This window comes from Rhea americana, unplaced genomic scaffold (assembly GCF_003343005.1).
Source record: "Rhea americana isolate MKP2758 unplaced genomic scaffold, rheAme1 scaffold_164, whole genome shotgun sequence".
NCBI lineage: Eukaryota > Metazoa > Chordata > Aves > Rheiformes > Rheidae > Rhea > Rhea americana.
In genome coordinates, this window is record NW_028185750.1 from 826,816 (window position 1) to 853,835 (window position 27,020).

Consider the following 27,020-nt stretch of genomic DNA (forward strand, 5'->3'; position numbering starts at 1 on the left):
AAAGCTTCCCAGTTGGTCAGCATGTTTAGAAGAGACTTGAGGCCGGAATCTTGGTTCTTCAGCTTTCTGGTGAGTTTTTACAGAGATTTTAATAATTGGAATAGTTAATACAATATGAATGTTTTATATTGATGTTATTGCAACAATCCTTTCTTACAGGTTGGTAGTCTGTCTAGGAGTCTGTTAGCCTTTGCAGCCGTTGCCAAGAATCAAACTTTTACTGGTTAGTGTTCTTATCAGCACTTCTGTATGTTTTTTATAAACAATACTCAGCATAGAGAAAAAATGCATAAAGTATATAGCTGCAGAAACACAGGTAAAGAAAATTTTTCTGATCCTCTGTTTTTGTGGCTAAAATCATATTTCTATAGCTAAGTATTTGATTGGCTAACTATGAGATTACTGCCTGAAAATCAGGTAAGTACTGTCCGGTTGCTAGCCTTCATGCCACTGTAACTGCAAAAAAAAAAAAAGATAATTTTGTGCTAGCAAATTGCACTTGCGAATGCAGAAACTTACAGGAACTGGGAAATGGGGAGGGGGAAGAGAGAGAAATGTATGGCAATGTGCAGGATGGATGTTGCTTCCTGAATTGCACGCTCTAGCTTGTGTGTGTCTTTCTTTAGATTTTGCTCCTGTCACGATTGAGACCTTAAGACACATGTATGAATATGTGGCCACCCCTTTGGACTGGTGGCATGCAGAGAGATACTGTGAGCAGCGCTTTGCTCAGCTGCTTTTTGAACCCAGAGACAGTGAGCAAGCTTCCTTTAGCAAACTGCTGCAGTCTCATCACATCAAGGATTCTGTCTGGTTAAATGATATGAATGGTGTCTCACCCAAACCGAAAYGGAGACGTGAGTATAAGTGGGCTTGGGCTACTGGAGACACGTCCGCTGCTYGATCTTTTTCATACCAGAAAGTTAATCTGGCTGGAAATGTTGCACCTTTTCTTATTGCCACTACAGTAATGCCTAGGACCTCYAGTTACAACCTAGGATTAGCAGCATGACTGACAGTGATCACAGCACAACAGCTGCCTGACCACTGTCAAGATTTTTCTTTAACGTATTGCAATGAAAGGAGGTTGTAAAGGTATCTCCTCTGCTCTGTCCTCCTGCTCTATCTCCCTCTAAAGCTCATCTGGCTTTGCTCACCCGCAGCCATTGTAACCTGCAGGTCCTGCAGAGCAAAGGTGTCAGACACAGGACCAGGAGAATGGGCTTTTTGCATGGCAGATGCCTCAGAGGTCTTATTTGACTCTGCTTTTGGTGACCATAGGATAGGATGCATGGGAATGTGCTGTTCCTTCCAGAGTCCTTGTTTGCCATCCTATTTGCTAGAAACATAAGTTTCTGGAAGTTGCACTTGCTGGAAACACATGGTGCCAGCTTGCCCACCTTCCCTATCCCCTTCAGGCACAGGGGAAACTGAAGCTCTGCTGCATGCATACAGGGTGTCCTTGTGTGATGAGGCCATGGGATCTTAGCTTGGGTAAGGGGCAAACAAAAGCAATGATTATATCGCAGTGGAAGGTAAGCAGGCTTTGGCCTGGGCATTGTCTTCCACTCTAGCTGAAATTTTCTCCTCTTCCAGAGGACCACATTGTACCAGTCCTGGTGTTTGGAGACAAAACAGACACAAAATATGTGAAGGTGCTTTCTGACTTCCCAGCGCTGCCTGCTGTCACAGCCTGCGCCCACCTCCAGTGGGACACCAGGACCGAGGAGATTGCTACCATCTTTTCATATGCTGTGCCAGCTTTTATTAATGAGTTCCAGCTCCGTGGCTTTGTCGACGAGGAAGGCTTTGTTCGATTTGCTCTCATTGTCCATGGGCACCATTCCCCATATCTGCCCGTGTTCCGTGCTGATGGGCACTGGCATCACTTCTGTGTAACCTGGCAGCAGGAAAATGGGACCTGGGCCATTTATGCTGATGGTAAAAGGAGGGCATCTGCCAGTGGTTTGTGTGCTGTGGGGCTGTCTGCCCCCCAAGCCATCTATGGCCAAGGGACTTTCATAATAGGGCAGGATCAAGATTCCCTGGGGGGCACCTTCAGGGAGAAAGAGTCTTTCAGTGGGAACATCACTGACTTGCACATCTGGCAAAAAGTCCTCAGTATGGAGCAGATTGAGAGAGTTCGGTCATGCCTTGTGGTAGAACAAGACCTTGTTTTTGGGTGGAGCTCAAACGCTCTGGAGATTGAAAGCACCGTTCAGGAAGTGACTGCACAGTTTCTTTGCCCAGGTAAGTCCTGTTCCTCCTCTTTTTCCCTCTTCCTTATGCATTGGGAGGTCAGCAGAAGGCAGAGCATCCTGGAGGTCTGGGAAGCAATCCTTAGGAAGGGAGTTCTATGCAGTTTGGGGAGCGACACACTACTTTTGGGAAGGAAAACACAAGCAGATTCAGAGCTGGGCTGGGCAATTTCCCAATCATGGTTAAAATCATAGTCAGAACTAAACCACTGCTCATTGAAGACCCCTGCAGTGACCATTGTCCACTGCTTTTTGATGCAAAATAACTCTAGCAAAGATAGTCATGGCAAATTACACTTTTCCTCTTCTACCTGGAGAAAGGGCTTGCTTTTCAGTGATGCTGATCCTTGATATTGCACACATAGTGCTTTTACACACTACTTAGAGAAGGGTTTCTGTCTCAGCTAGATTTGCTTGATAATTTTTGGATCAAAAYTTGAACTCGAGGCCTGGCTTTGTCACCTCCACTGAGCTCTTCCTGAAGAGTATTTACCAGACCTGTTGGAAGCAATTTCTGACCTGTCCCTGCTCTGCTCTGACTGGGCTGTGAGGCTGCTTCAGGAATGATTTTCAGCTTTTGTTTTCAACAGTTTGTGTATTGCTTGCAGGAAACGGGATACCTGCTTGGGGATGGCATGTCTCTGGGGAATCTTGGGACTTCTGTTTGTGTGTGTTTCCACAGGGCCTGTTGAGGAATGCCGAGTTTTTGAAGTTGGCAGCAGTGGATTCAGTTACATGTCTTGTTTGCAGTCCTTGCCTTTTATCTGTTGCTACAGAAAGGGTATATCATCTGTTATTTATTTGTTCATTACTTCCATGGCATTCACTCCTGGAGGTCCTAGCTAGGATCAGGGCCAGCACCAGGGAGGTCTAATGTCTGCTGTGGGGGGGGATTGCATGTAAAATGTGCTGTAGCAGTGACTTGACTTCACTTCTATGCTCTCTGACAGGCTATTTTGTTAACTCTGCAGTTATGCAGTGCTTGTGCATGCTACAGGGTTCTTGGATATAATGCTGCAGAGTGCCACCAAATCCAAGCATTTCCGAACTTGTTGGATGGGAGGACATGGGGAGGAGACAGAAATGAAGGGTTAGACCCTTCATTAGGGTTAGAAGGGTTTCTCCAAATGGAGTCTTGCACTGAAAATAAGCTGTTTGTGAAATCTCCTTGTCCTGACTGACCTCCTAACTTACCCAGCATCTGAGGGACCATTCCCTAGACTTCAAGTGTCATATATGTTAACCATGCTGCTAGACACCACAGCAATGCTTACACTTTTGTTTTATTCTCAGATTCCTATTTGCAGCTGAAAAAAATTCAGCTGGAATCCAGCCATTCACTTGTCTCCCATGTGAACATGCTTGCAGATAGGACTGTGGTGAGTCCTGCAGGCCCAGCCATGGTGACTGTTCTCCAGGGCACTGGGAGTAGGTAGGAGCAGTTGGGGTGGACTTACTGGCATCTAGCTGGTGCTTGAGAAGGTCAGTTTGCGTGAAGTTATGTCTCGAGCCTCTTCTGAGCTGCTGTCAGAGAGAGTGAGCCATGCAGCTGTCACCTGTGGGTCTAGTTTCTGATATCTGTGAATGACTGGTTTTGACACAGCCTATTGTACAGGCTTGGGGACTGGTCAAGCAAATTCTCAATGGTGTGATCGAGCAAGCACAGTGTGGCTCTTGTTGCCAGGGTTGAGGGGCTTGGACAAGACAGTTCAAAATGTTAAGGCAGACCTTCTTTCTCTAAGATATGCCTGGTTGGCTAGGCAGAAGAGGGCATGCAGTGTGTTAGCTAGGGTCCCTAGTGTACTGCATAACTGACAATCAGGCAGAATCAGGGCTCTGCAATGAACTAAAATACCTTTCCCGTTGCAGATTCCTGAGAACATATTCACAAGTGATGTCCCAGACATGAACCTCTCCGTTGCCCTTGATGCTCTTGATGTCCTGGCATCTGTCCTGAGGGAAGGAGAGACACCCGTGGAGTCATCTGACCTCCTTGGAGTGCTTCAGTTACTAAAGCAAGTTTCTGATGTGGAAGTCCAGGATGGAAAAGAGTCAGAGATGTTGGAGCAGTTGGGCCGATACTGTGTGGAAGTGACTGGATTAATCCTGGAAGAGCACAATATTGAAACATGGTTATCAGTCAGCCAGGTGATGCATGACACCAAAGGTCTGGAAAGCTGTGTGCCATATCTGTTCATCCTGTTGTGCATGCAGTTCGTTGGCCTGCTGTACAACCGCAAGTTGAGGGCCTGTCCTTGGTCTTGTGCAGCCTTCCTGGGTGTATTCTTGAGCTTGTGAAAATGCAGCAAGCATGGGCATTGAACTTCTTTGCCAGTTCAGAGAAGGGCTAGCTGCCTTAGTGTTGCATCATTTGTTGGAGGTGTAAACAAGTTCTTCTGCAAACAAGTGCAGTCAGTTCCTTATAAAACCCTCCTGTGGTTGCCTCAGTTCTCTTCAATCTTCCCTACTTTGCCAGCCTGGATTTACAGGATTACACACACTTTGTGGATTCCTTGCTCTCACTGTCCTTGGCAGGGCAGTGCCCTCTATTTACAAAGTTTGTTGCATTTTCTGTGGGTGGGCTGTCAAGTTGTCCATCATCAGCTCCCAAACTGTTTAAAACAGTGTCAGGCTTTGTGTGAGGTATATCCATCATTTCACTCCATGTTAGAATTTTCTCCACTGGSTTAATTTTCCCTTCTCACGTAAATCTTTCATGTCTGCTGTATGATCTGCTCTCTCCACCTGTCTCTGGGGAAAGTGTGACAGTGCTTGGCCTGGCCAGCGCTCCAGGAACGGAGCCAGGGACCTCCAGAGAAGAAAGGATACCGAATAGCTCAGAGCTTACCTCATCACTTAGAGTGGGTCTCTGTTGCCACGATTACTCATAGTTTCTTGATAGAGCATAATACCAGTTTTGATTTAGTTTAGCTGGTGGAGGAGATATATCTGCTGATGGAGAGGATGGATCCGAGTTTTGTTACCAGGAGTTTTTCATGGCTGTGTTGCATACAGGAGCAATACTTGTGCTGCACAACATATTCAGGACCACAAGTAATTGGGACAGGCACCTATTACACTTCCAGGGGTGGAGTCTATTTCTAGGTGAAACCTTTTCCAGGAAGAGAGGATGGTTTTTCTGCAGGTTTGCAAAAATCAGGTCTGCAAAATCAATTATTTTTATTTATTTGTGTGCTTGTTTCAGTGGCTTTTTATAAAGCCCAGCAAATTTCTCATTTTCAGTGTCTTATCTAGTGCTGAAGGACTGGGAATGCTCCTTTTTTCTTTATAAAGAAAAGAAAAGTAAAAGCTTTCCATCCCTCCCTCTTCTCTTTCTGCCAAGGACCAAGTCTTTAAGAAGTCTTTTGTGCATTGTGAGAAGTGTAAGCTGACAGTACAGGTATTGATTTCCATTATTCTCTATGTGTTTCTAGGTTATCAGAGGGCCTATGGCTGTTGTAGAGATCTCTGACAGAGTGGTGTCAAACTTGGCCCTGCTGCTGACTGCAGGAAGGACAAAGATTACAATCCAGCATGGAAACGTGGGTGAGTGTGAACAGACAAGGCAGGAGAGCACGGCACCCTTGGCCTGTGGGAACTCGCTGCACTGAGCTATGCAACTGGCATCTTCTGCAGCACCCAGTTCCCTGAGACAAGGCCTGGCAGGGAAGCAAGGACTGCAGGAACATTAGTCCAGCATCAGACTTCCAATCATCAGGAGGTCTTGAGGGGCTGGCTGGGAGTTGTGGCTTTCTCCTGTCCAGCAGAGCTGCTGTGGCTGTGTTGTGGAGTGCTGGACTGGGCTGCACTTCTGGGCTGGTGGTTKTCCAGGCTGGTTCTGATAAGAGGCCAAGCACTGGTGAGCAGCAGAGCTGGATCAGGGCATCACTTAGGGACCCAGTTTAGTCACCTGATCTAGTTTCTAGTCTACTTCCAGCACCTCTCCTGCAGCTCATCTCATGCTAAGCTTTACGACCATCTCCCCATTTCCTTCATGAAGAAGAGTTGTAGTATGGGAGGCACGTCTCCAACTCACCTTTCAGTTCAGGAACTGAACTGTGCTCCTGGGTGTTCCTGGGCCCACTGCATGATAGGGCTGCAGCCAACTCTGACAGTGGCTCAGGACTGGACTGATCCCAGCTCCTCCATGTTCAGTACATGGCATCTCTTACATACCTACTAGGCATCAGTTACTTCTGTATTAAAAAGAATGCAACTTCTGTTGCATTCCTCTACTCAGTCCACTTCTGCAGTCTTTCATCTGTAAGAACAGGAATCAGGCTGCTCTGTTGTAAAACAAGTGGGTAAAAAGGGATTGTAAGAAACCTATGGGCCGAAGAGACCAACTGCGCCCAGATGCACATGGTTTGAGCTCAGAAGGATTTGCTGATGACGTGAGTCTTGACCAGGGGTATAAGGTTCTTCTAGTATTTTGCTGTAACAGTAGCTCTGGAGAAAGGCTGAACTGTGCTTCAGATCCATGCCATTTTTGCCCTTTCATCCTGCACAGGAATGGAGGTCAGAAAGCTGGAGCTGAGCAAGCAGGAGCTGAGCAGTGATGTGTACCTGATCCACAGCCCTGAGAGAGACGGACATGACCTTATTGAAGTTCCCACAGAAGAAATACAAAGACTGAAAGCTAAAGGTAGGGTGATGATGTCCATGTATCCCTGGGATGTATCCACCTGATGCTTTGGACAGGGGAGCTTTTCTGCAGCATCCTTACAACAGCAGAAAGTCTCTTTACCCTGCCTGCAAGCAGCCTGTAGGACTATGGGGAGAGGGTACCCTTGGYTGAAGGGAGATGAGCTGTGGGGAGATGGTTATCTACAACCTTTCTACAGGCGCAGCTTGGAGCCTGACGCGTGGTAGGCTCAGTGCATACCTACCACTGCCCTTCCCAGCGTCTCTGGAGAAGGGGGCTGGGGACTGTTCATAGCACTKTAACAGCTTATGCTGAGGGCTGTCCAGCATGTGTGAGGATGCAGGGAGGGTGCCTGGCTCTTGTGAACAGGGACATCCACCCTGTTTCACAGGCCATCCTGCCTGCTCCCTCTCCCTCTTGTCCTGATCTCCGCCATGGCTCCTGGGCCTGTCTGCAAACAGACTGGACTGAGGCTGGTGAAGGGCACTGGGTGTGTGTGTGGCAGCTGCACCCTGTATCACACATCCCAGATTAGGGCAGTGTTGCAGCTAAATGAGCTGCCCAGGGATGTATGTCCCGCTCTGCATGCTGACACCTGTCCCACAATGCTCTCTCTGTCTAGGTCTCAACAGAGTCATTGTGAAAAGCATGTGGTTTGGCTATGGCTCCCTCCAGCGCTGCCTGTCCGGCACTGGCARCAATGCCGTCTTCCAGGATGTAGCTGCCTCTGATGGAGGACAGAAGTGAGTGAATTTGTCAGAATGTTCAAGAAACCCCTTCCTTACCCCAGGGCTGGCCACTTGCTTAGTAGCACAAGAGAACTCATTTTGAAACCCCTCTTGAGTCCCTGAGAGGTGCCATGGAGCACCTCTGCCCTGCCCCATCCTGTTCCATTTATCCTTGTCCCCCACTTTCTCCAGGATGTGTATGGTGACAGGACAATGGAAATGGGCTGAGGAGTCATCTTGGCCTGAGCTGTGTTGTAGAGCTGCCTGTGTACTGTGATGCACTGCAGTGTCCCTTCTACATGGCTTTGATAACCTTAAGGAGAATCTGCTCTGCTCAGTGTGATTCAAGGACTGAAGCTGAGAGGAGTGCTGTATGCCCCCTCTAACTGGGGCAAAACTAGAGACAGAAACTGCTAGAGCTGGGGTGCCATGAAAAGTGGTTTCCAAAAAGGAACAGGAGGCACAGAGCTGTTTTTCTCTAGGGAGCCCTCTGAACACTAGGTGGGGATGGCAGTCCATGCATCCAAACGTACGCGCCAGTCCTTCACATGCAGACCTTTGGCTCAGCCATTGTGCTGCTCAGTTGCTGACCACTTAGGATGCTCTAGTGCCTCATTTGCACAGTCGCCTGGTGTAGCTGTCAAGGGAAGTGTTTGTGCTTTCTACTTGCTAGGTGAGCTGAAGTATTTTTTGCCCTGTGCCCAGGCCCTTTGCTGGTGGCACTGAAGCATTCAAGGTGGCTCTGGACCTCTCTACCAGTCTGTATAAAGTGAGATCATGTTCTCTGAGCACGTATCCCATGTTATCTGTCTGTCAGTGACATATAGGGTGTTCTCTAACAGAACAGAGAAGAGATGAGCAAATTCTGTAATTGTATGAGTCTATCATGAAATTAGTTATGCCGTGGTAATACAGCTTCACAGCTGGTGTGAAGCAGGGTAAGCCCTGTGGTGGAGTGTTCACTTGGCTCAGAGAGCTTGGCATCAGTTGCTCTGGGCAAAGTCTGGCTTTGTTCAGCTTTGAGGCCTTTCCCCCTTTTATTGGCAATACTATCCTTCTCAGTCTCGTCTTGTAGTCCTTGTGTCAGTGAGCAGCATGCTTTCCGTTGCAGGTACCTGAGCAGTACAGTGGGCACTGCTGTCATTTCATCCGCTCTGCTGAGCGACTATGAGGAGATTAGCACATCTGTACACTACCACCTGCAACACCACACGAAGGTACTCTGGCAGAGAGGCTGTGTTTTACTGCTGCATTCCCTGGCCAGGAGTGAGGCTGACATTGCACAGTCTGTCCCAGCAGGCTGTGCTGAACCTCTACTCGAGGCTGCCAGACCTCTTGAAGTTGCGGGTGTCCCAGGCCGGAGAAGGTGTTTGTCTGGTGCTGGTGGGCCATGCTCTGTTACACCGCAGCTCAGTGAGTGGGCTATACCAAGTCTCTGAATAAAATATGTGTACAACTAGTAATATGCCTCTTTTCCATCTCTGCCTGCAGGACCTGCCTGATAAGCTGGTGGGGCCCATCTGTGCCTTCTGGAACTTCAGCCTCAGGTGCCTTGTCTCAGTTTAAGTCCTCAGATTAGTGAACTTTTATTTCTACTTCAAAACCAAAAATAACAATATAAATAAAAGAAGAAGAGTAGTGATCTCTGATTCTTTGTATGCTTTGTATTCTGACATCCTCTGTTGAAGTAAAGCTCTTCTGGGAAGATTTTCTTTGGAAAAGTCATTCACAAGCACATAACCTTTATTGAAGCATGTACAAATGAAATGGAAAGCCTTAGTTAATTATGATTGTTGTCTTCAACAAAGAAGGGTTGGGCTAAGAGTTATGGCACAAAAGACAGRCAGGACTCCAGTGCCTCATAAATGCTGCTTGACACTGAGATGTATTTTTGCTGAATTTCACTGTGGTAAGAGCAGTGGGACTGATATGAATTTGTAATTATGTCATTTGAGTACACTAAACTCCTTAAAGTCATAATCTTTTAACAGACATGGATCAGTTTGGGGAAYGGGGGAAGAAGATGGCTTTGGAGCAGGTGATTGCTGCGTAAACAAGTTCCACTAACTGATTCAGGTTTGATCTTCCCTAGGCTCTGGGGAAGGCTGAAAGAGGCAGTGCTGCCTAGTGAGGACAGAGCTGGCCCGGTGTTGTGGCAGAGGGAGCCTCCCTCTACAGAGGGAGCTTGCATTTGGAGCTTTGCTTGCTTCCAAGGCAGTGAAGAGCAGCTGCTTGTCTGGAGACTGTGCTTGAGAAACAGAAGTCATGTTTCAGTGAATGTACAGGGCAGAGGACAGGCCAGCTGATCAGAGGATTGTCCCTGTCTGGCCCAGTCCCACCTGAATGATACTCTCAGTGCATGTGCTATAAAAGAAGCTCTTCCCAAAGCCATGCAGTTGCTGAGTTCCATATAAAACAATGATGGCTAAACCATGGGTTTTTTTGTTTTGTTTAACTGATACTAACATTTTGACATTGACACTAGACCTATTTTCTTGTGTATGCATGACAGATGAGGCAAATCTGCTGAGATGCAGGACCAACCAAAGGGAAGTTCATATAGAGACTTGTCTCTGATATTTTCTTCTTCCTCACTTCAACTCTACTTCTTCTGGGAAAATGAAATTTCCTTAACACCTTGGMTTTCTGTTAAAGCAAGTGGTAATTTCTATGTATTTTCTTTGTTTCTTGCTGCATGTTAGCCCAGATGCTGGTGGGATGTGGTCCACAGCTGGCTGCTCAGTGGTGACGTCTCTCCCAGATTCCACAGCTTGTTTTTGCAACCACACCACAAACTTTGCAGTGTTGCTGCAGGTGTATGAGGTACAGGTAAGTGAACAGCCTTTCTCTGCTGATCTGTGGGGCAGATGCAAGAACTATGAGCAGCCATGTGGTTAATTTGTGTCTTTTGTGCCTTTTGTTGCCTCATATTTGGAGCAGAGGACTGTCAAGGAGGAGCTCATGCTGCAGACCTTGACTTTTATTGGATGTGGAGTTTCTTTCTGTGCCTTGATTGTTACCTTCGTTTTATTCTTGGTTGTTGGGTAAGAAAAGTTCAGACACTTGTAACCTTCTCTGTATCTTTTTGTTTGTTGCTTCARACTGAATGTGCAAATAAGATATCATTTATAAGCATCAGCCATTTCAAACCTAAGGTTACATAGGTGGACAGGAGGAGGCTGGAGAGCTGATCCACGGGGACAGAGGGCAAGGAAGGGAGTGATTGTCATTAACTGGAGAGGACATGAGGGGATGCAGCACTTGTTTTTGTGGAGATGCTCCTGAGCTGTGCACATACCTGACTGCCTATGGAAGGATTGTTATGAATGAGGAATAATATTTCCCATAATGGCATCTCTATTAGAGTTCATTTTTATAAAATAAATGGAGCAAGGACCACTTCTGCAATTGCAAACCCTTCTGTACAGCTTAGCAAGCACAGAGGTCTGCCTTGGGAACATGGCAGTGACTCCCTCCACGTCTGCCTCACCGCCCATTTCTTTAAGCACTGGCCAGGGCCTGAACAACCATACTGGGCCCTTCACTAGCACCAAGCGCTTGCACACCGGGGCAGTTCCTTGGCTTTTTGAATCGTCATCTTGGCAGTGAGTAGTGGAAAGATTGCAGGTCATCAAAAGAGATCTGAACAGCCCAGCAAGGACTAACAAGAACGTGTGCACCCTTTTGTTAGCCTGCAGCTGAGGCTTTCCTGTCTCCCTCTGCAGTGTTCCCAAGAGTGAACGAACAACTGTGCATAAGAACTTGATCTTTGCATTAGCAGCAGCAGAAGCACTGCTCATGTTCAGTGAGTTGGCCAAGACCAATCAGGTAAGCTCACTAGAAAGTATCCTCTTTTACCCAGCAGGACAAGTTCTGCTGAAACGTTGTTGTAGATACTCTATATGCACATTCTGCAGCATAGTTTGCAGGTTGCTCTCCCCTTCCTGATCTCATGTACCCAGAAGTTCTGAAAGGACTCCTCTTCCTGAAACAGCACACAATTTCTCTTCTTTCCAGGTGGTGTGTTTCATTGTTACTGCCTTCCTCCATCTCTTCTTCATGGCAGCCTTTTCATGGATGCTGGTAGAGGGGCTTCTTCTGTGGAGCAAAGTCGTGGCAGTCAATATGAGTGAAGACAAGAGAATGAAGTTCTACTATGTGACAGGCTGGGGTACCTACAGACTCTTCTGTATTGGGCATTCAAAAAAAAAAGTCAACTTTTTCTCTAGCAAAATTTCAGAATTTCARTAGGAGAAATTTCCTCAGTAGTGATTCTGAGTCACACAAATGCTTGTTTTGATTCAGTTTGAAAGCTGGGTGACTCTGTTCTTTAGAGACTTTTTATTATTACGTGTCAAATTGCCAGACTTAGAATACAAGCTCAAAACCCATTTTTGTTACTTTTCTAAAACCAATTTTTGTTCAGTGTAAAGAAATGAGGGAGGAAGATTATTGTAAGTTCTTATTCTTGGAGAGTATTACTACTGTCTGACAGTGGTTAAATATAAGTATGTTCCTGTGTAAGCACCCTCTATTCTGAATGAGTCCTTCAGGGACATAGAATTCATTTGAATAAGCTGAGTTTTGTATCGAAGAGAAGCATCCTTAGGTCGGTACTCCATGCAGAACACATACCTAGTTGGACATTGACAACTAGTTCAGATATTTTGCATTGTTCTACGTATTTGTCTGTTTTCTTAAAAAAAAAAAAAAAAAAAAAAAAAAGCAGTCTGAGGAGTAAATTGCTTTGGTCAGGATTTGGAATGCTTTGTACATAAGAGAATGATGTTGACAGCGTGTAAATTTGGTCTTATTGTAGAGATGGGACAGATTTCAGCTGCAGCAAATTGATGTTGCTCATGCAACTTAAGGAACTATATTGGCTCATGCTGGTGCATATCTTGGTCATGGTGGTATGAAACAATCACCTAGGGCACAGGTGACCTGCGCTGGTTGTTCCTGTTTTTCCGGGGTTTTAATTTGGTGGTGTTGTGGCGGTGATGTGTTTTTGTTTTCTGCAGGCCTCCCAGTTGTTATTGTGGGTGTGACCCTTACAACTTCCTTTAACAAGTATGTGGCAGACAACCACTGCTGGCTGAATGTTCAGACTGATGTCATCTGGGCCTTTGTGGGGCCTGTCCTCTTCATCCTGGCAGTAAGTGTATGACTTCTTAATTTCTGATTTTAGGAAAACATCACAGAAACAGCAGTATCAGTAGTTCTGTAGCTGAGGTGTTTGCTTGCAGAGTTGTTTGTGCCTGCTGTTCTTAGAGAATTTGTGTAATGCCTTATATGTATTTTCACAGCACAAGAAATCTGTTTAACCAAAGCAGTTTTTTTGGTAGGAAAAGTGCTTTAAGAAAACTTTACTGACCAGTTCTTTTGCTGCCTGTTAATTAGGAATGGAAATGAATGTGCATGTTGACTGTGACATTGACTCAGTTAAAGGTCTGGTTTTAATATGAGAACACCTGTCCTTTAAGTAGGATCAGCATCACTGTACAGCAACAAAACAGCAGAAGGAGGTGAAATGTTGAAGGGGAATAGAGCAGACTTTGTCTATTTATCTACTTGAAAAAGAAGATATTCTGCAGGAGAGGTTTGGGGATAAATTTTRTAGATTTGATACTTGTGTGGATAACCCTGCAAAGTATTTTATTTACTGCATTCTCAGGATTGATATATCTCCCCAAATCCTGCAAATTTGCTGTATTACAAGATGGTAGCTCATTGAGTTCACAGCAGAAAGGACTCTACACCAGAGTTAAGGTTACAGATACTTATGGGATCCAATGGCTCTTTTCTGACAGGTAAATACATTTGTGCTTTTCCGGGTGGTGATGGTGACTGTGTCCAGTGCTCGCAGGAGGTCAAAGATGCTGACACCCAGTAGCAGCCTGGAGAGGCAGATTGGAATGCAAATATGGTGAGTAGGGAAGTGGCTGATCTCCATTGCAGTGGCTGATCTGGTTATGAAGTTGTGGAACTACTAATAGCTGAGATAAGAATCTTTGCCTTGAGGACATAGTGAAAGACTATGAGCTCAGAGAATCAGACCAGAAAGGATCATTCCCTCCAGGGTAACTGTGCATCATCCAAAAATAGTCTCTCCGCTCTAAAGAGTATACCAATGGGAAGTCCAACCTTTCTACTGTAGGAACCTAGAGCTGGACTCCTGTATCTACACTCACACTCCTAATTCTAAATGTGTCGGGGCTGGAAACCATTGGCAGTGCCTGTGAAAATCTGAGCTAAACTGGGCCCATTGATATCATCAGGAGCAGCAATATGGTTTGAGGAATAGCCGGTTTGAGAGCAGTTTTACTGTCTCCAGTGATGTTAGTGTATGTGAGAATGCAGATGGCACTGCAGAGTCCACTGCCAAGTAGTGTGCTGCTTTGGTAACATTGGATCCCAGAGCTGCTAAGYAGCTTGTTGACAGAAACATAGGCATTTTGTAAAACATTCTAAACTGCCATTTCACCTGTCTAGGTTTATATTTTAGGGAATCTAGGGGCATCTGGTACCCAATTTCCATGGACTTTTATTCAGAGTAGGGCCACAGAAGTGGGTCATCTCCACTTCTCTGTAAAACGTTCCAGTTTGCAGTTCAAAAGGGTTGTAACTAAATGCATTTCACACACATCCCTTCCTTAGCACTTGTGTGTGCCCCTCAGAAGGGCACTTGTACAGAGTGCAAGATTTTTTTAGCTATTTGCCCCAATAAAAAGCATTTTCTATATATGTTTAGGACTTGATGGATTGAAAGTAGCCCTGGTGAGGATTATATACATGGGGAAGGAGAGGCAGTGTGGACTTCTATAATCAGTCAATATGGAGAGACCTCTAAAAAAACTGCTGCTTGAATCATTATTTTATCATCCTCTGTGAACCTTTATTGTTGTTAGCTGGCGCCGGGCACCCCTGCTAGACACGCATTGTTCCCCTGTTTCATAAATAGATTTTCCCAAATTTACAGAAGCACAAAGATAGGGCAGTGCTGGAGGGCAGGGTGACATCCACATGCTAATAAAACAAATACAGAAGCCCTCCCTGTAGCAGCAGTTTGGGGAAGACTAGCTATTTTCTCATGGCTAATGACGTCAAAGAGCTCCCTTCTTGCTAACTTTCAATGATAAATAAAGAGCTGGGCTTGCATGCTGGGGGCTGGGAGATGAATTGTTTGTTTTTTCTCCTCTAACTTAGCTAGAAGGGGATTTTGTTCACAAAGAAATTCATTCCACAGCTACTATCGTTGGATGCCTCTTGCCTGCCAAATCATCTGATAGGCACTTATTGTAGGAGTAGAGCTGTCTCCAGCATGGAGACAAGGAAGGCTTTCTTCTAGATCGCAAAATACAGGTCAGAGGGCTCTCAAACCTTTGGTGCCTTTTCCATTGCAGATCCACTCACCTGCTCTGTAACCAGGAGGAGGTCCCCCACCAGCTCACAGTGAGACCCTGGGCACTGTTCGCAGAGCAAGGAAGGATGCTTGAGCACTCTGCCAGGGCATACTGAGCTCAAGGACCCCCTGGCACAGCAGAGACCCCTATGGAGAGCTGGTGGCTGGGAGGCAGATGCCAGTGGAGTGCTGAGCCCTACGCTGGTGCACACTGTTTTGTCTTTGAAATGCTCCCAAGTAACTCTGAGCTCCTTTTCCTGACAGGGCCACAGCCAAACCCATCTTGGTGCTGCTGCCTGTGCTGGGGCTGACATGGGTATGTGGAGTCCTTGTCCACCTCAGCATCATCTGGGCCTATGTCTTCATTGTGCTGAACTCCCTCCAGGTGAGTCCTGTACTGCATGGATCATCACATGATGGCCAAGCAGTTGTCTGCAATTTCTTGTGACTTCCTTCAGTGTAACTTACCTATCCTGATATTCAAGAGTATTAGTGATCTCCAGAGCCAAGCCCAACTTTCCCAAGCTGTTGTGCTGTCTTCTGTGAGGAATTGAAGTTCATAGTCCCAAAGTATGAAATACAATCTGGGCACCGTGTTTATCTAATGCCCTTTAAACATGTGTCTCTGGAGTATCTCACTGGTGTCACAATTTTCCAGTTTACATCTTGTTTTTCATACTTTTTCTGAAATTAATGTGGCTTTGAAATGGCCTTTCTAAACTGATGTGCTTCTAGGGATCTTCCATAGGGCTTTGATTTGGTCATTTACCAGATAATTAACTACTGGTAATTGTCCATTCTAGTGAAGCTCTGAGGCTGACATTCCAGTTGCTGTTTTTATCAGTGAAATAAAGTCTGATTCCTGCAGGGTAGGGATGGGCCATGTGTGCCAGCRTCAATATCAGAATAGGGCTCTTCAGGGAAAGTTTCCCAAAGGTCACTTCCAGCAATACTATGATAGCTACTTGAATTATGTTTGTTCTAAGATGAATGTTTTTCGTGTGTTTTACATTCAGACGTACGTAGATATTGTGACCYAAAAATGTGTAGGCAGAACCACCTTCACTTTGCCTGTAGGTCAACTTTATTGCAGGGACACRAGAGAAGAATTACTAAGAATTAAGGAGTGAAAATCTTTACCGCTAAAATCCATATTWTCTGGGAACATGCAGCTGATCCAGGGATTCTCACAGGTGCCCAGTGAGAGCTGCACTAGTATCTGATGAGAATATAGGAATGTTAAACAGAACAGATTGAAATATGGACTAGTGATCAGAGTCATCCACTCAGAGTCTAGAAATGTGTGTGTGCTATCTCTAACTCTGACCTGCAGGGCCTTGACTGAGTAATGCCATCTCCTTCTGCCTCTTCATTCTACCTCTGGCCACATTTTTAAGGTTATTTGCTTGTCTCAAGGGCTTCTGGAACTATGGCTGTAACTCCTGAATGCTAGCATAGTTCACAGTCATGRTTATTAATATGGTGATATTAATAACGAATTGCTATAGGATAGAAGGTAACCCCGATGTGTAGAGCTATACTATTTGCTTCCAAGTTTAGTGGTTTCTTCAGAAGAGTTTAAAACTTAAAACCAGCTTGTATGTGGTTAAGAGAGCAAAGCAAATTATATTAGTTACAGCAGCCAGGCTCACTCAGTCCTATACTGAGTTAGGACTGGTCCCAGAACCCCAGGAGATCTGGAACTCAGGGACACACAGTGGCAAAAAGTCATCAGGACTTGATGACGTTGCAAAACATGTGCTTGCCACCTGTGATTCAAAGCATCAGCCTAGTTGGGAAAAACTTTCCAAACCTCGAGAGAAAGTAGCTGTAGATGGAGCTAGAGAAGCACTGAACACCACTGCTCCTGACATCTGCAGGGGAGTGAGCTGTCCCAAGGCGGACCGGGGAATTTTCTGCAGAGAGGTACTGGCAGCAGGGAGCCAGCCAGAGGGGAGGCACCACGGACTCGGTTCAACCCCAGTGTTAAGACCATTCTAATGCAAATAACATCTGGCTTTACCCATGCAGTCAGTACTGTCCCTTTGCACTGGGTATTCCTTGTTGTTTTTTACAGAATCTCTTGCACAAAGCTTGAGGACAAATTCTACTCTGGGGATTCAAGTCAAGAGACCAGCTGGTTACTACCCTCCAGACCTTTGGGATTCAAAGATCTCTTGAACCCCAGATCCCTTTTCCCTTTGGATACAATGGGAAATGCTCCATGCTATAGCTTTCGGTTGCAGAACAGGAAAGGCCACAGCACTTCGCTCTGGCATGCTTGGCAGGTTTCAGCCTAACACTGGCCCTGCTTTTCAAGGGCTGAAATGCAGGCCATGTGCACAAGATGGGTGATTGCTCAAAGTCATGTTCTGCCTGTGGCTGGCRCTGGTCCAGTTGCAGGGTGCTGCTCACGCACATCCGACAGCTCTCTGATGGGGAAGTTCCAAGGCCAGGCAAGGGCTACTTCATACTTCTGCTATTAAGCATATCAGAAGAGTGGCAAGAGACCTGTCYTAACTGTAATTAAATGTAGCATCAGTTTTTCTTGCTTTCTCATGCCAACTTAGGGTATTGCACCGGARAGGAATCCAGACTCTCTGCTATGAAGGGGTGAGGTGCTAGATGAACAAGGCTGAGAATAGCACCAGCATCATCACTTTGACAGCAAAATCATTCCTCAGCTCAAGTGAACTCCATCAACATCAACAGAGAGAAGCAGATCAGAGCACAACTTCCCTGCACTGTCCTGGCTATCTTTCTACCGCTGCAGGGTCTCTTGCCTTGCATCAGTGTTTAGGCTGTAAAAACACAAACATGTATGTCATTGCGCACAGGACAGGTCCTGCTGAGGATCTTGGGTTTGAGTAGTTCTCTGGAGAGCTGGTTTGCGGTAATGCTCAGAACTGCTCTTCTCTCTTCAGTCTGGCCTTGGCAAGGGAAGTCCCATGACTAGCTCTCCATTTCGGTGACTGCTAATATTTTTGATAATGTTTTGCTAAAGCTCAGCAGAGGAGCCCTGGATATTATGTGGACAAGCAGTAAAGGGTTTGCCTGTGAATATTCCGGGCTTTTTTGCCTTCTGTTCCTTGATTACTGAGTTCAGGTCAATTTGAAGGTTAGGGGAGAGAAACCATGATGTTGGTGGGAAGCTGCAGAGTTGAGAAAAAGCAGCAATAAAAACATCACATTTCAACTCCTTTGCTGGCTGGCCTATCAAGGGCGAACTTCGATAGATCACCTTGGAATTTCCTTAAAGGCCAACATGCTTCTTTTTTGTGGTAGTGTTATGTAGGAAAGTTTTGCTGTCATAGTTGTTTGTTTGTTTGACTGCTTTCTGTTTATCTGCGGAAACTGAAGTCTGTCTTCAAGGCTACTCTGTGCGTCGATACCAAACATGACAGCTCCTTCTCCTAGCCAGGCAGCACAAGAATTCAGTTGAGTAACTGAAAAGCAACATGATGTGGTGCTGAGCTGGAGGTGGCTCCAGCTGCTGACTTGTAGGTTAATTAGCAGTCAGCAACACCTCTAGCTCATGATTTCAGAGGTAAGAGCACCAACATCTTGCCAAGTATTGAATGCTGGGTGACAGTGCCTGTTGTTAAGAAAAAGTGTCTGTAAAAACCTGCTGGTTTTACAGCAGGTGGAGAGGTGGAAAGATGGTCCCAAGGTTGGCTCAGAGCAGGTATTTCAAAGCCACTYACTCATCTCTGGTATTGCCCATGCTTCCTTGGGATACCAAGTTGTTTTTGCTTATTACTGTTACCTTTATTAGCAGTGCTACAGCCAAGGCATAGCCAAGATTAAGCCCACCAGTCCTTGCCCTGCCAAGCTAAAAAGACAAGAAATCTGTAAATTTATTGTAGGTCCCACCCCGCAATATTCCTTTTACCCCAGCACACGATGTGTGACTGGAGGAGACTGGGACTCATCTGAGAGCTCCTAGTCTGCCTAACTCTGCTGCTTCAGCACCTCCATCCCTACAGAAATCACTTATTGGTCCTGTCTGGAGAGGCCTTGCAGGGACTGGGCTTTGTTTGAAATCCTAGTGCGGCAGCTGCTGACACACACACACACACACACACACACACACACACACACACACACACACACACACACACACAAAGTTATTTTTATGTACTTATAGTGACTAATTGCCTTTGATTCAGCTATTGCCCGCATGGTGCAGCTGGGTGCCAGTGGAGCACAGGTGGTGCCCACGGTGTCCACAAAGCCGTGTCAGAGGCAGGAGGAGCCTATGGCTCTCCGGGCTCCCAGTGCGYGAGTGTGATCTGCAGGGCTAAAGCCTGTCTTAACCATGTCTTTAAAATCATGAAGGATCATCCATGCTCCCTGTCAATGATGAACCAACTGTGCYTTGGGGAAGAGGTAGGAGATGAAGTAGCTTTTTGGAGTCACTGCTGCATGTAGCAGCCTGTGGGCTGTTGTTGAGGTGAGGAGCCATTCTCCACCCCCGCCCCCAGCTCTGCCCTGTTCTTTGCTGCTTTGGCCACCTACCCAAGCTGCTGAGCCCAGTGAGGCTTCCCTTCCTGGGGAGAGAATCGCCCCTGCAAAACCGACTTCTCTTCAATTGTGTTTCTTTACTAAATTTCACACTTTAGAGATTTTGTTTTATTTTCCTCTCTGTGGTAGGGCCTCCAGCTGGATATTTTTATACTTGTTTTTCAAAGACCCTGAGGTATTTAAAATATCTCCCACTTGTACAACAGCCCCTGGGTCAGGCCTGGAGGATTGCATAGTATGGAGTGGAGCACAGGACGGTGCTCAGTAATTCTAACAGTTGTTGTTTGCTGCYGAACGTGAGCTTGTGCCCTCGCTTCACGGGCTGCACGATGTCACTGAGTCCTTGCAGGGATCTTTTGTGGCCTGTCAGGGGGAGTGGGGCTGAATCAAGTCTCAGCATCTCCAAAAATCCCTTTCTTGGATGGGCTGAGACCTGCCTGTGCCAGCGATTCCCCAAGGAGGCAGGATTTCCCCTCTGGTGAGCAGGAGGTGCATCCCTCAAGGTGGGGTGTGTGGAGTGCTGCAGGCCACGGCTGCCCACGGTGCAGGAGCATCCTGCTCCCTGGGCCTCGCTGCAGGCCACAGGTCTGGCTGGGCGCCCGTCTGCCACTGAACGCCTGTGCCACCATGAGCAGGAGCTGCAGGGGCAGAGCGTTGCYGGGGAAGAGGGCTCCGCTTTGCGCGGGCAGGAGCCGGCTCCTCCAGTGCCGCTCTGCACCGCAGCTCTGCTTCCGCCCGCCTCTGCAGCTGGGCCTCCTCTTCCTTGCTCTCCTCCCTGCTGACCTCACCGCTCCCTCCCCCATCCCCACTTTTATACAGAATGATTATTTCAAGGAAGACCTGCCTTGGCAGCCTGACCAGAAATCTGGTCTGTAGGAGTGACCAGCATTGCTGTCTGAAGGACAGGTCATGGCACGGCGCCAGGCTATTGCTACCATTACGCCTGCCAAGAGTTCGCAGATGAAGAGCAAGGCTCATTGAAGACAAGATGGATTACTTTTCTTGCTGCAGCTGATTTATCTAGCAGCGATAACAAACACCCCACAGATATAACATAAATCTGGTGGACCAGATAGAGCTGCCTTAAAGCCAAAATTGTTGGTCTGGAGCTGTAATTAGCCCCTGGCTCTCGCCTCCAGGTGGTGCTCACTACAGCAGTGCCCCAAGTGCTTTCCATGAGTGCAAGCTGTGCACGCTGCCCAACATTTAGCTGTGACCTAGCACTGGGTTGTGACGGAGCATTTAGCTGCTTGCTAATGCTCAGTGTGTGTATGCAACTCTGGACTGGCAGGGGGAGAGCGGCGGAGCTGGCGCTGCCTGAGCTGTGGTATGCCAGTGCCAAGGAGGGAGTTTTGTCTAGGTTTAGACTGGGCAAAGCTTCTCAATCCATACCCTGCTAAATTTGGAGTGGAGGGTGCTGTTCAAACCCTGTGCTCTGCCAGTATGTGGGACAGAAGAGCCACATAGCATCCTGCTGCATTTTGTCTGCGTGAGACCGGCCAAAGCCCCCCTGCCTACTTTCTCAGAGTCGGCCCCCTCAGCAGGAGGGGCGGTCTGTTTCCCAGGTCTCAGCTGCCCTCTGTGACTAACCCTGTAAAATTTCTGAGGTCTAAAGGAGGAGTTTCTTGGGGAATTTTGCCTTCGTGAAAGAAGGAAAGTGTAGGAGAGCCTTGAGGTTCGAGGTGCGGGGGAGCAGAGGGGCAGATCTGGAGATGCTCTCGGGGACATTGAAAAGGCACAGAGCAGCTTTTGTGTGAGCATCTCTCTTCCCAGCCTGTACTGCTGCCGCAGTGAAATGGAGAGAGAGGAAAAGGAAGAGGGAGTGGGACAGGGAACTTCTGTCATTTGGACTCTACACGTAGAGCCTGGTCCCAAGTCTGATTTTAAGGAGCGTCCTTCCAGCCCAGCTGTCCCCTGTCCATGCCTGGCCCAACATCTCTTCCCATTATCCTGGTGCTCACCCATTCTAGTGTCATCAGACTCCTGTGCGAAGTAGCAGCAAGCAAGCTGTACGTTGGTAACTCTTCCTGTGCTCTCTCATTTTCAGGGCCTGTATATATTCCTGGTCTATGCAATCTATAACAGTGAGGTAAGAAATACCTCTKGCTGAGGTCTGGTCACTCCTCAGAGCAACAGTTTAATAGAAATTAAGGGGGTGGCTGGGATTTTGGCAGATGAAACAGACAGGATTGCCCTGACTGTGTTACTGGGACAGCTCTTACTTTTGCCCCATGACTTGCTGAAGGATTTCCTGCTATTAGAGCTGCTGTAGCCCCCTCTAATGCCCTTGCTGTGCTCCAGGTGAGGAATGCCATCCAGAGAATGAAGGACAAGAAGAAAGCGCTCTCGTTCACAGTAAGTGCAAGGAAGTGCTGCTGCTCACCTTTGTTCATTGTGTGCCCACTAGCGAGAGGCCTTGGATAAGCGCTTGGACTCTTTTGAGGGGATGGAATTGGAAATAAAGTTTTCTTTTTTTTTTCTTTCCTTTCTTTTTTTCTCCCCAGTCATCCTATGCAAGGAGAGTGGCAGAGGCTGTGTACCATCTTGGCAGTCCTGCAGAAAAATGCAGTTAATCTACCCTGATTAGGCAGCAGCCTTTTCTACTGGAATTGGAGGGGGGGAAGTCAGACTCAGTGTCAGCAATGCAGATAAACTCAGTCCTCAAATTAGGACCTGGATTTACATTGTTCTAGGAAAGGCATGTATTGCAGTTTTCCATATCCTATATTTCTTCTATGCCATGACAGAATTGCTCTCATCCCATCAACTACTTWTCGAGTCCAAGAAACACAACCTCCTGGGAGACGGGGAAGCTGAGTCCCTCTGCAGCTGAAAGTGCCCTGTCAAGTCCTGTGCAGAAGGAGCCCCCAGTGAAGAACATCACCAATAAAGGTAAAGAGAATTGCCATTGCTACTGGCCCGGACTGTGTGAGGGGACCACAATAAAATGATATCCCCAAGAGCTTGAATTTTAGTGTGTATTCATTGGCACTGTCACACCCGTTTGCACACTGTGGTGGATACAAGCCAATGGCTGTGTGAATGCTTTGGGATTGGTGCCCCAAATACGGCACAAAGCATGAAGGAATCCCAGTGAGGGCAGGCAGCATGTTYACATGGATCACAGAAAGGTCAGGCTCATTCCCGCAAGCTGGCTGAGCACAGGCAAGGGGTTCTCCTAACTGTATTGTGCAGTACTGCATTCTCTTGGAGTGATGGTTCATGTTGGTATCTTAAAATGAATTTTTTACGTAAGGGGAAGCAAAGGTGGCAGTAGGAAATAAGTTATTAAGCTTCAGGGGAAAAAAGGTATTACATGCTCCAAGCAGTTTATGGATGCAATGATATACCTGGAATTGTGCAGATGAAAGAGTTGGTCCCCTTGATTCAGATACTTACAGGACACAAAGCAAAGAGTTCTTGGAAAACATGAGTATATCTACTCCCTAGCTTCCACACTCATTGTGCTGCTTCTCCCCTAGGAAACTTTGGAGCCAAAATTCCAATGGGGATTTCGTCAATTATGTCACCAGAGAGACCGGTATGTAGTGTTCTGTACTATTTTTTCCACCTTCAACAATATACACATTTATTATATACTTTATATGTATGTGTGTGTTTATATATATGTTATATTATTATACACATATTTATGTAGAAATGGTGTCTAATGGCTCCAGCAAAGGRCTGAGACTCTGGACACCTGGTAGTGTTACCAGCTCTGGCACAAACTCAGTGTTTTATGTTAGGCAAATCACAGAAGCTGACTCATCCATCCTGTTTGCAGACTGAGGATAACAATAAATGCCTCTGTCCCAGGATGTTACAAAAGTTGCTCACTGTTTGTAATGGACTGAGAGAGAGTCTGTTAGCACGGCATATATGTGCTCTTCCCGAGGAGCACTCCAGACACGCAGCCTTTCTGGAATGAATAGGAAAAAAAGGTTTTGATACAAGTCTTGMATGCACTGATTTATTAAAATATGTACTCTTTATTAGCAGTGTGTTAACTTGTTTAAATCTTTTGAGATTCAGGTGTTTGATGMCCTTAATTGCCACTCTGGGTAATCAAGGAAGATGCAACACAAGTATTTATTGTTTTTGGTAGGAGCATAAGGAGAGCAAGGGTGGTGGCAAGGAGCAGCTCCTTGCTAGTGACCCCTGCTTGGCTCTGGCAAGGTGGCAGGGGCTTGGRTCGGGAGTCTGTTGCCTGAGATCTCAGGCTGGTATGGGCCAGAGGCAGGCAGCAGAGGGTAAGAAAAGATTGCGTAATCTGGGGACAGAGCAGGAGGAAGTCCCCAAACTGGCCAAATTCCAAGGAGAGACCTCACCTCTGAGCTGCTGTGGGGAAATGTCTCTGCTGCAGACTTGYTCCCAGCCGCACCAGAGGTTCGCGGCTCCACTTCAGGAGGGGAGTGTGTTTGCAGGGCGATTTATAGCGGGGGATATAAATGAACAGAAAGAGATAGTGAATTTGAGTAAGTAAAGCACCAAACAGAGGGTGGTAGAGGTCAAGGCTAGAAACTACCCCCAGGGACAGCAAATTAAAAAAGGGCAGCAGGGGCTTGTTGTCTGTTCTTGTAGCCGAGTTACATCTGTGCAGGGAGGGCAGGCCCTGTATTGTTCTGCCAGCCRTTTCACTCCCCCTGCAGAAGTGAATCAGATATAAAGCTCAGCAAAGCATGGCCTAAAGCAGGGAACAATTTAAATTTGACTAGTCTGATACCACTTCCATCTCCCACTATTGAAATGATCATCAGTCCTTGTGCACTTGACATACAAGTGCTGTAATTTTCTCAGAATAAAATCTAAGACTACTTTCATATGAGGCTCTCACTGAAGGATCTCTCTCTCCCTCTCTAATATTTATCCTTTGAAAACCTGTGTCACATAGACAGCTCTTATTTATCCAATAGATAATACTTCTGTAGCTGGCATATCGTTCTGAAGCCACTCAGTAAAATCCCTATTTTCATTTCTCGTTATTTATGTTGTGATTAATACTGTTCCTCCCCTTGTGCTAAACACCTACCAGGAATTACAGGTGATGCTTTTCTCAGCCAGCCAGGTGCTTGCTGTGTAAACTGGGACCAGGGCTAAGCTACCTGGCACAAAATACGAGACGTGGGCTAAAGAGATTAGCCCAGAGGCCYGCGTTTTCTAAGGCAGGTAGTATAAACATAGGAGGCAGCAGATTTCCTAAATGCCAAGGCCATGGTATTTCCTAGCAGGCAAAGATAGAAACCACTTTCCTCCATGTGAGGGTCACCTAGGACTTCTTGGTATCTTTGCTACTTAAACGTTTCATTTAGAATGGATTTGTTTCCTTTCTAACTAACCTGTATTCAACAACCTTCAAAAGGCAAGGCTGATCCCTGTGACTCTGTTGGGGTGGGAGGGGGGGGAAGGAAGAGCAAGATGCCTTTTTCCCCATGGAGATTTGTGGCTTCAGCAGTGCAGCCCTTGCAGGTCCTCCCCTCACATGCATGTGAGCCSTGCCGTGGTGAGCAGCCCTGCGCTGCTGGGGCTTTCGATCCGAACCGGAGCTCTGTGCTCCAGAGGCAGGCAGTGTGCTTGTGCACTGGGTGATGCTACCCTCAGCTGGAGAGACACTGCTTTCTCTGCTCTTCAGTTATATAAGTTAGTGCTGTTTTTCTTGCTSTCTGACTAAATGAGTCATGTAACTCACTGGAGAAGCCAGTGAATTAAGAATGTCACTGGCAGCTGCACAATAGTTTGGATGAAGAGAAGATGCTACTTAAAAACATTTGAAAACACTTAAATGACAAAACACTGATGGAGTGAAGATACAAACACAGGCATGATGTTCTTTGTGTTTCAGCTTTTTAAAATGTCTTTTAGTGGTATTTACTGCTCTTGGGCTGGAAACAGGAATTTTGCACCTCACAGTGTTAACCATCATTTAAGCGTGTGGTACAGGCTAATGTGCGGTTTTTCCACCACAGCATGGGGGAGGAAGTTCACTGTACTGTTTTCCTGGATTTTCCTGTGGTCTCTAGCGTGATTTTTAGCCTACTAGGTCATCCCAGGGCTGGAGGGGGGAGTCCCAGGAGTATGCTGAGTGCAGCTGCAGCTCGCTGCTGGGGCACTGTCGCTGGATACTCCTCCTGAGAGGCACAGCTTTTCCCAGGGAACCTCTCCAAAGTATCACATCTCTCTGGGACACGGATGCAGGCTTTGGTTCCCTGCCTTTGCAGTAGCTCACTTGGAAGGAGAGTGTAGTGAAGCAGCCCAGTGACAGAAAGAGCCCTGTTCAGCCTTGGGGAGCATGACTGAGGGTTCTGGCAGTGAGGCAAACAGACCCCTGCTTCTGTTAACAAATGTTCTCCTCTCTTTCAGGCTGTAGAGCTGACAGCGTTCAAATCCTCAGGTAACATTTGCCTACACTATTTTCTTTTGTTTTTGGTACTGCTGATAATGGCTTCTCTGGGTTGCATCATGGAGTGCTGACTGGAGGGTGGAGGGCAGGTGTGGGGTTTTTTTTTGTTTGTTTGTTTGTTTGTTTGTTTTCCTCAGATTTTAAAAARCTTTTTTTTATTATTATTTCCAAAATGCCCTGGCAGCTACAGTCGTAGCAAGGCTGTTGAGATGCGTGTGTCCCCCTGAGTGGTGCTGCAGCAGATGAGGAGGAGGCATGGGGATGTATGAAGCCCTGGTGACACAGCCTGTGCTGCCTCTCGGTCACAGCACCCATGGCTCAGCCCGGGGCAGTTACTCGAGCACCCGCAAGCTCAGCTGAGGGTGCTTGCCTCGCAACACCTACCTGGTTTCTCCCAGTGTGTCTGCACCTTTCTTGCTGCCTCTCCCTGTCTGCAGTTCACTGCATACTACCCCCCTCTTTGCAGAGACTTGCTGCCACAGGGTAGTTTGAAACAGCAGCAACTGAAGAAGCACTGGAGAGTGYTAGCACTGACTTGCTCCTGTAGGAGGGAAGGTGGGGTGTTCGAGCAGGGCTGTATTTATGAGCCTAAAAGCAGCCTTTAGTTGCTTGTAGTTTAGGTTTCTGGAAAGGCCTGTGTTGCAGTAGAGGTGGGTAGAATTCAAAAGCGAAAATTGCTCCTAAGCCCTAGACCTCCACTCTGCTGCAGTGTTAGAGTGAGGCTGGCCAGCATCAGCTCCCTGCTGCTTCCCAGACTTTCCTGCCTGGCTTTGGGGGAGTCATCAGCTATTCTATGTACGGATGCAGCCTATTTAGTGGGGTATGCTTTTTAACACCTCCACATTATGTGTCTAAGCAGGGCATGCTTAAACTGTTTTCAAGACAGTGCCATGCAGAAGCATTAGAGGTTTCCTTCACACAATAGACGCATGAGCAAGATGGAAACAGTGGCATCCAGGAGTGAATGTGATGCAGCATTTCAGGTGTAGGAGTGGGGTTGCATTCAGCAAGGTGTACACTAGGCACATGCACTTGTGTACTGCACATGCACTAACCCTTACCT

General features: G+C 46.8%; 1 protein-coding gene across 1 annotated transcript; it reads left to right on the plus strand.

The window, feature by feature from the left end:
* ADGRD2 (adhesion G protein-coupled receptor D2) lies at window positions 1-26,953 on the plus strand. Its single transcript, XM_085300469.1, is given in 25 exon segments — window positions 1-69; window positions 160-223; window positions 627-857; window positions 1,597-2,250; window positions 2,941-3,039; window positions 3,552-3,637; window positions 4,128-4,406; window positions 5,693-5,804; window positions 6,769-6,903; window positions 7,526-7,646; window positions 8,743-8,848; window positions 9,123-9,178; window positions 10,334-10,460; window positions 10,572-10,675; window positions 11,357-11,459; window positions 11,649-11,802; window positions 12,653-12,786; window positions 13,442-13,557; window positions 15,298-15,418; window positions 21,605-21,646; window positions 21,859-21,912; window positions 22,305-22,449; window positions 23,040-23,098; window positions 25,918-25,979; window positions 26,793-26,953. Coding segments are annotated over 25 exon segments (3,366 nt in total). The 5' UTR covers window positions 1-21; the 3' UTR covers window positions 26,947-26,953.
* Window positions 26,954-27,020: the final 67 nt, after the last annotated feature.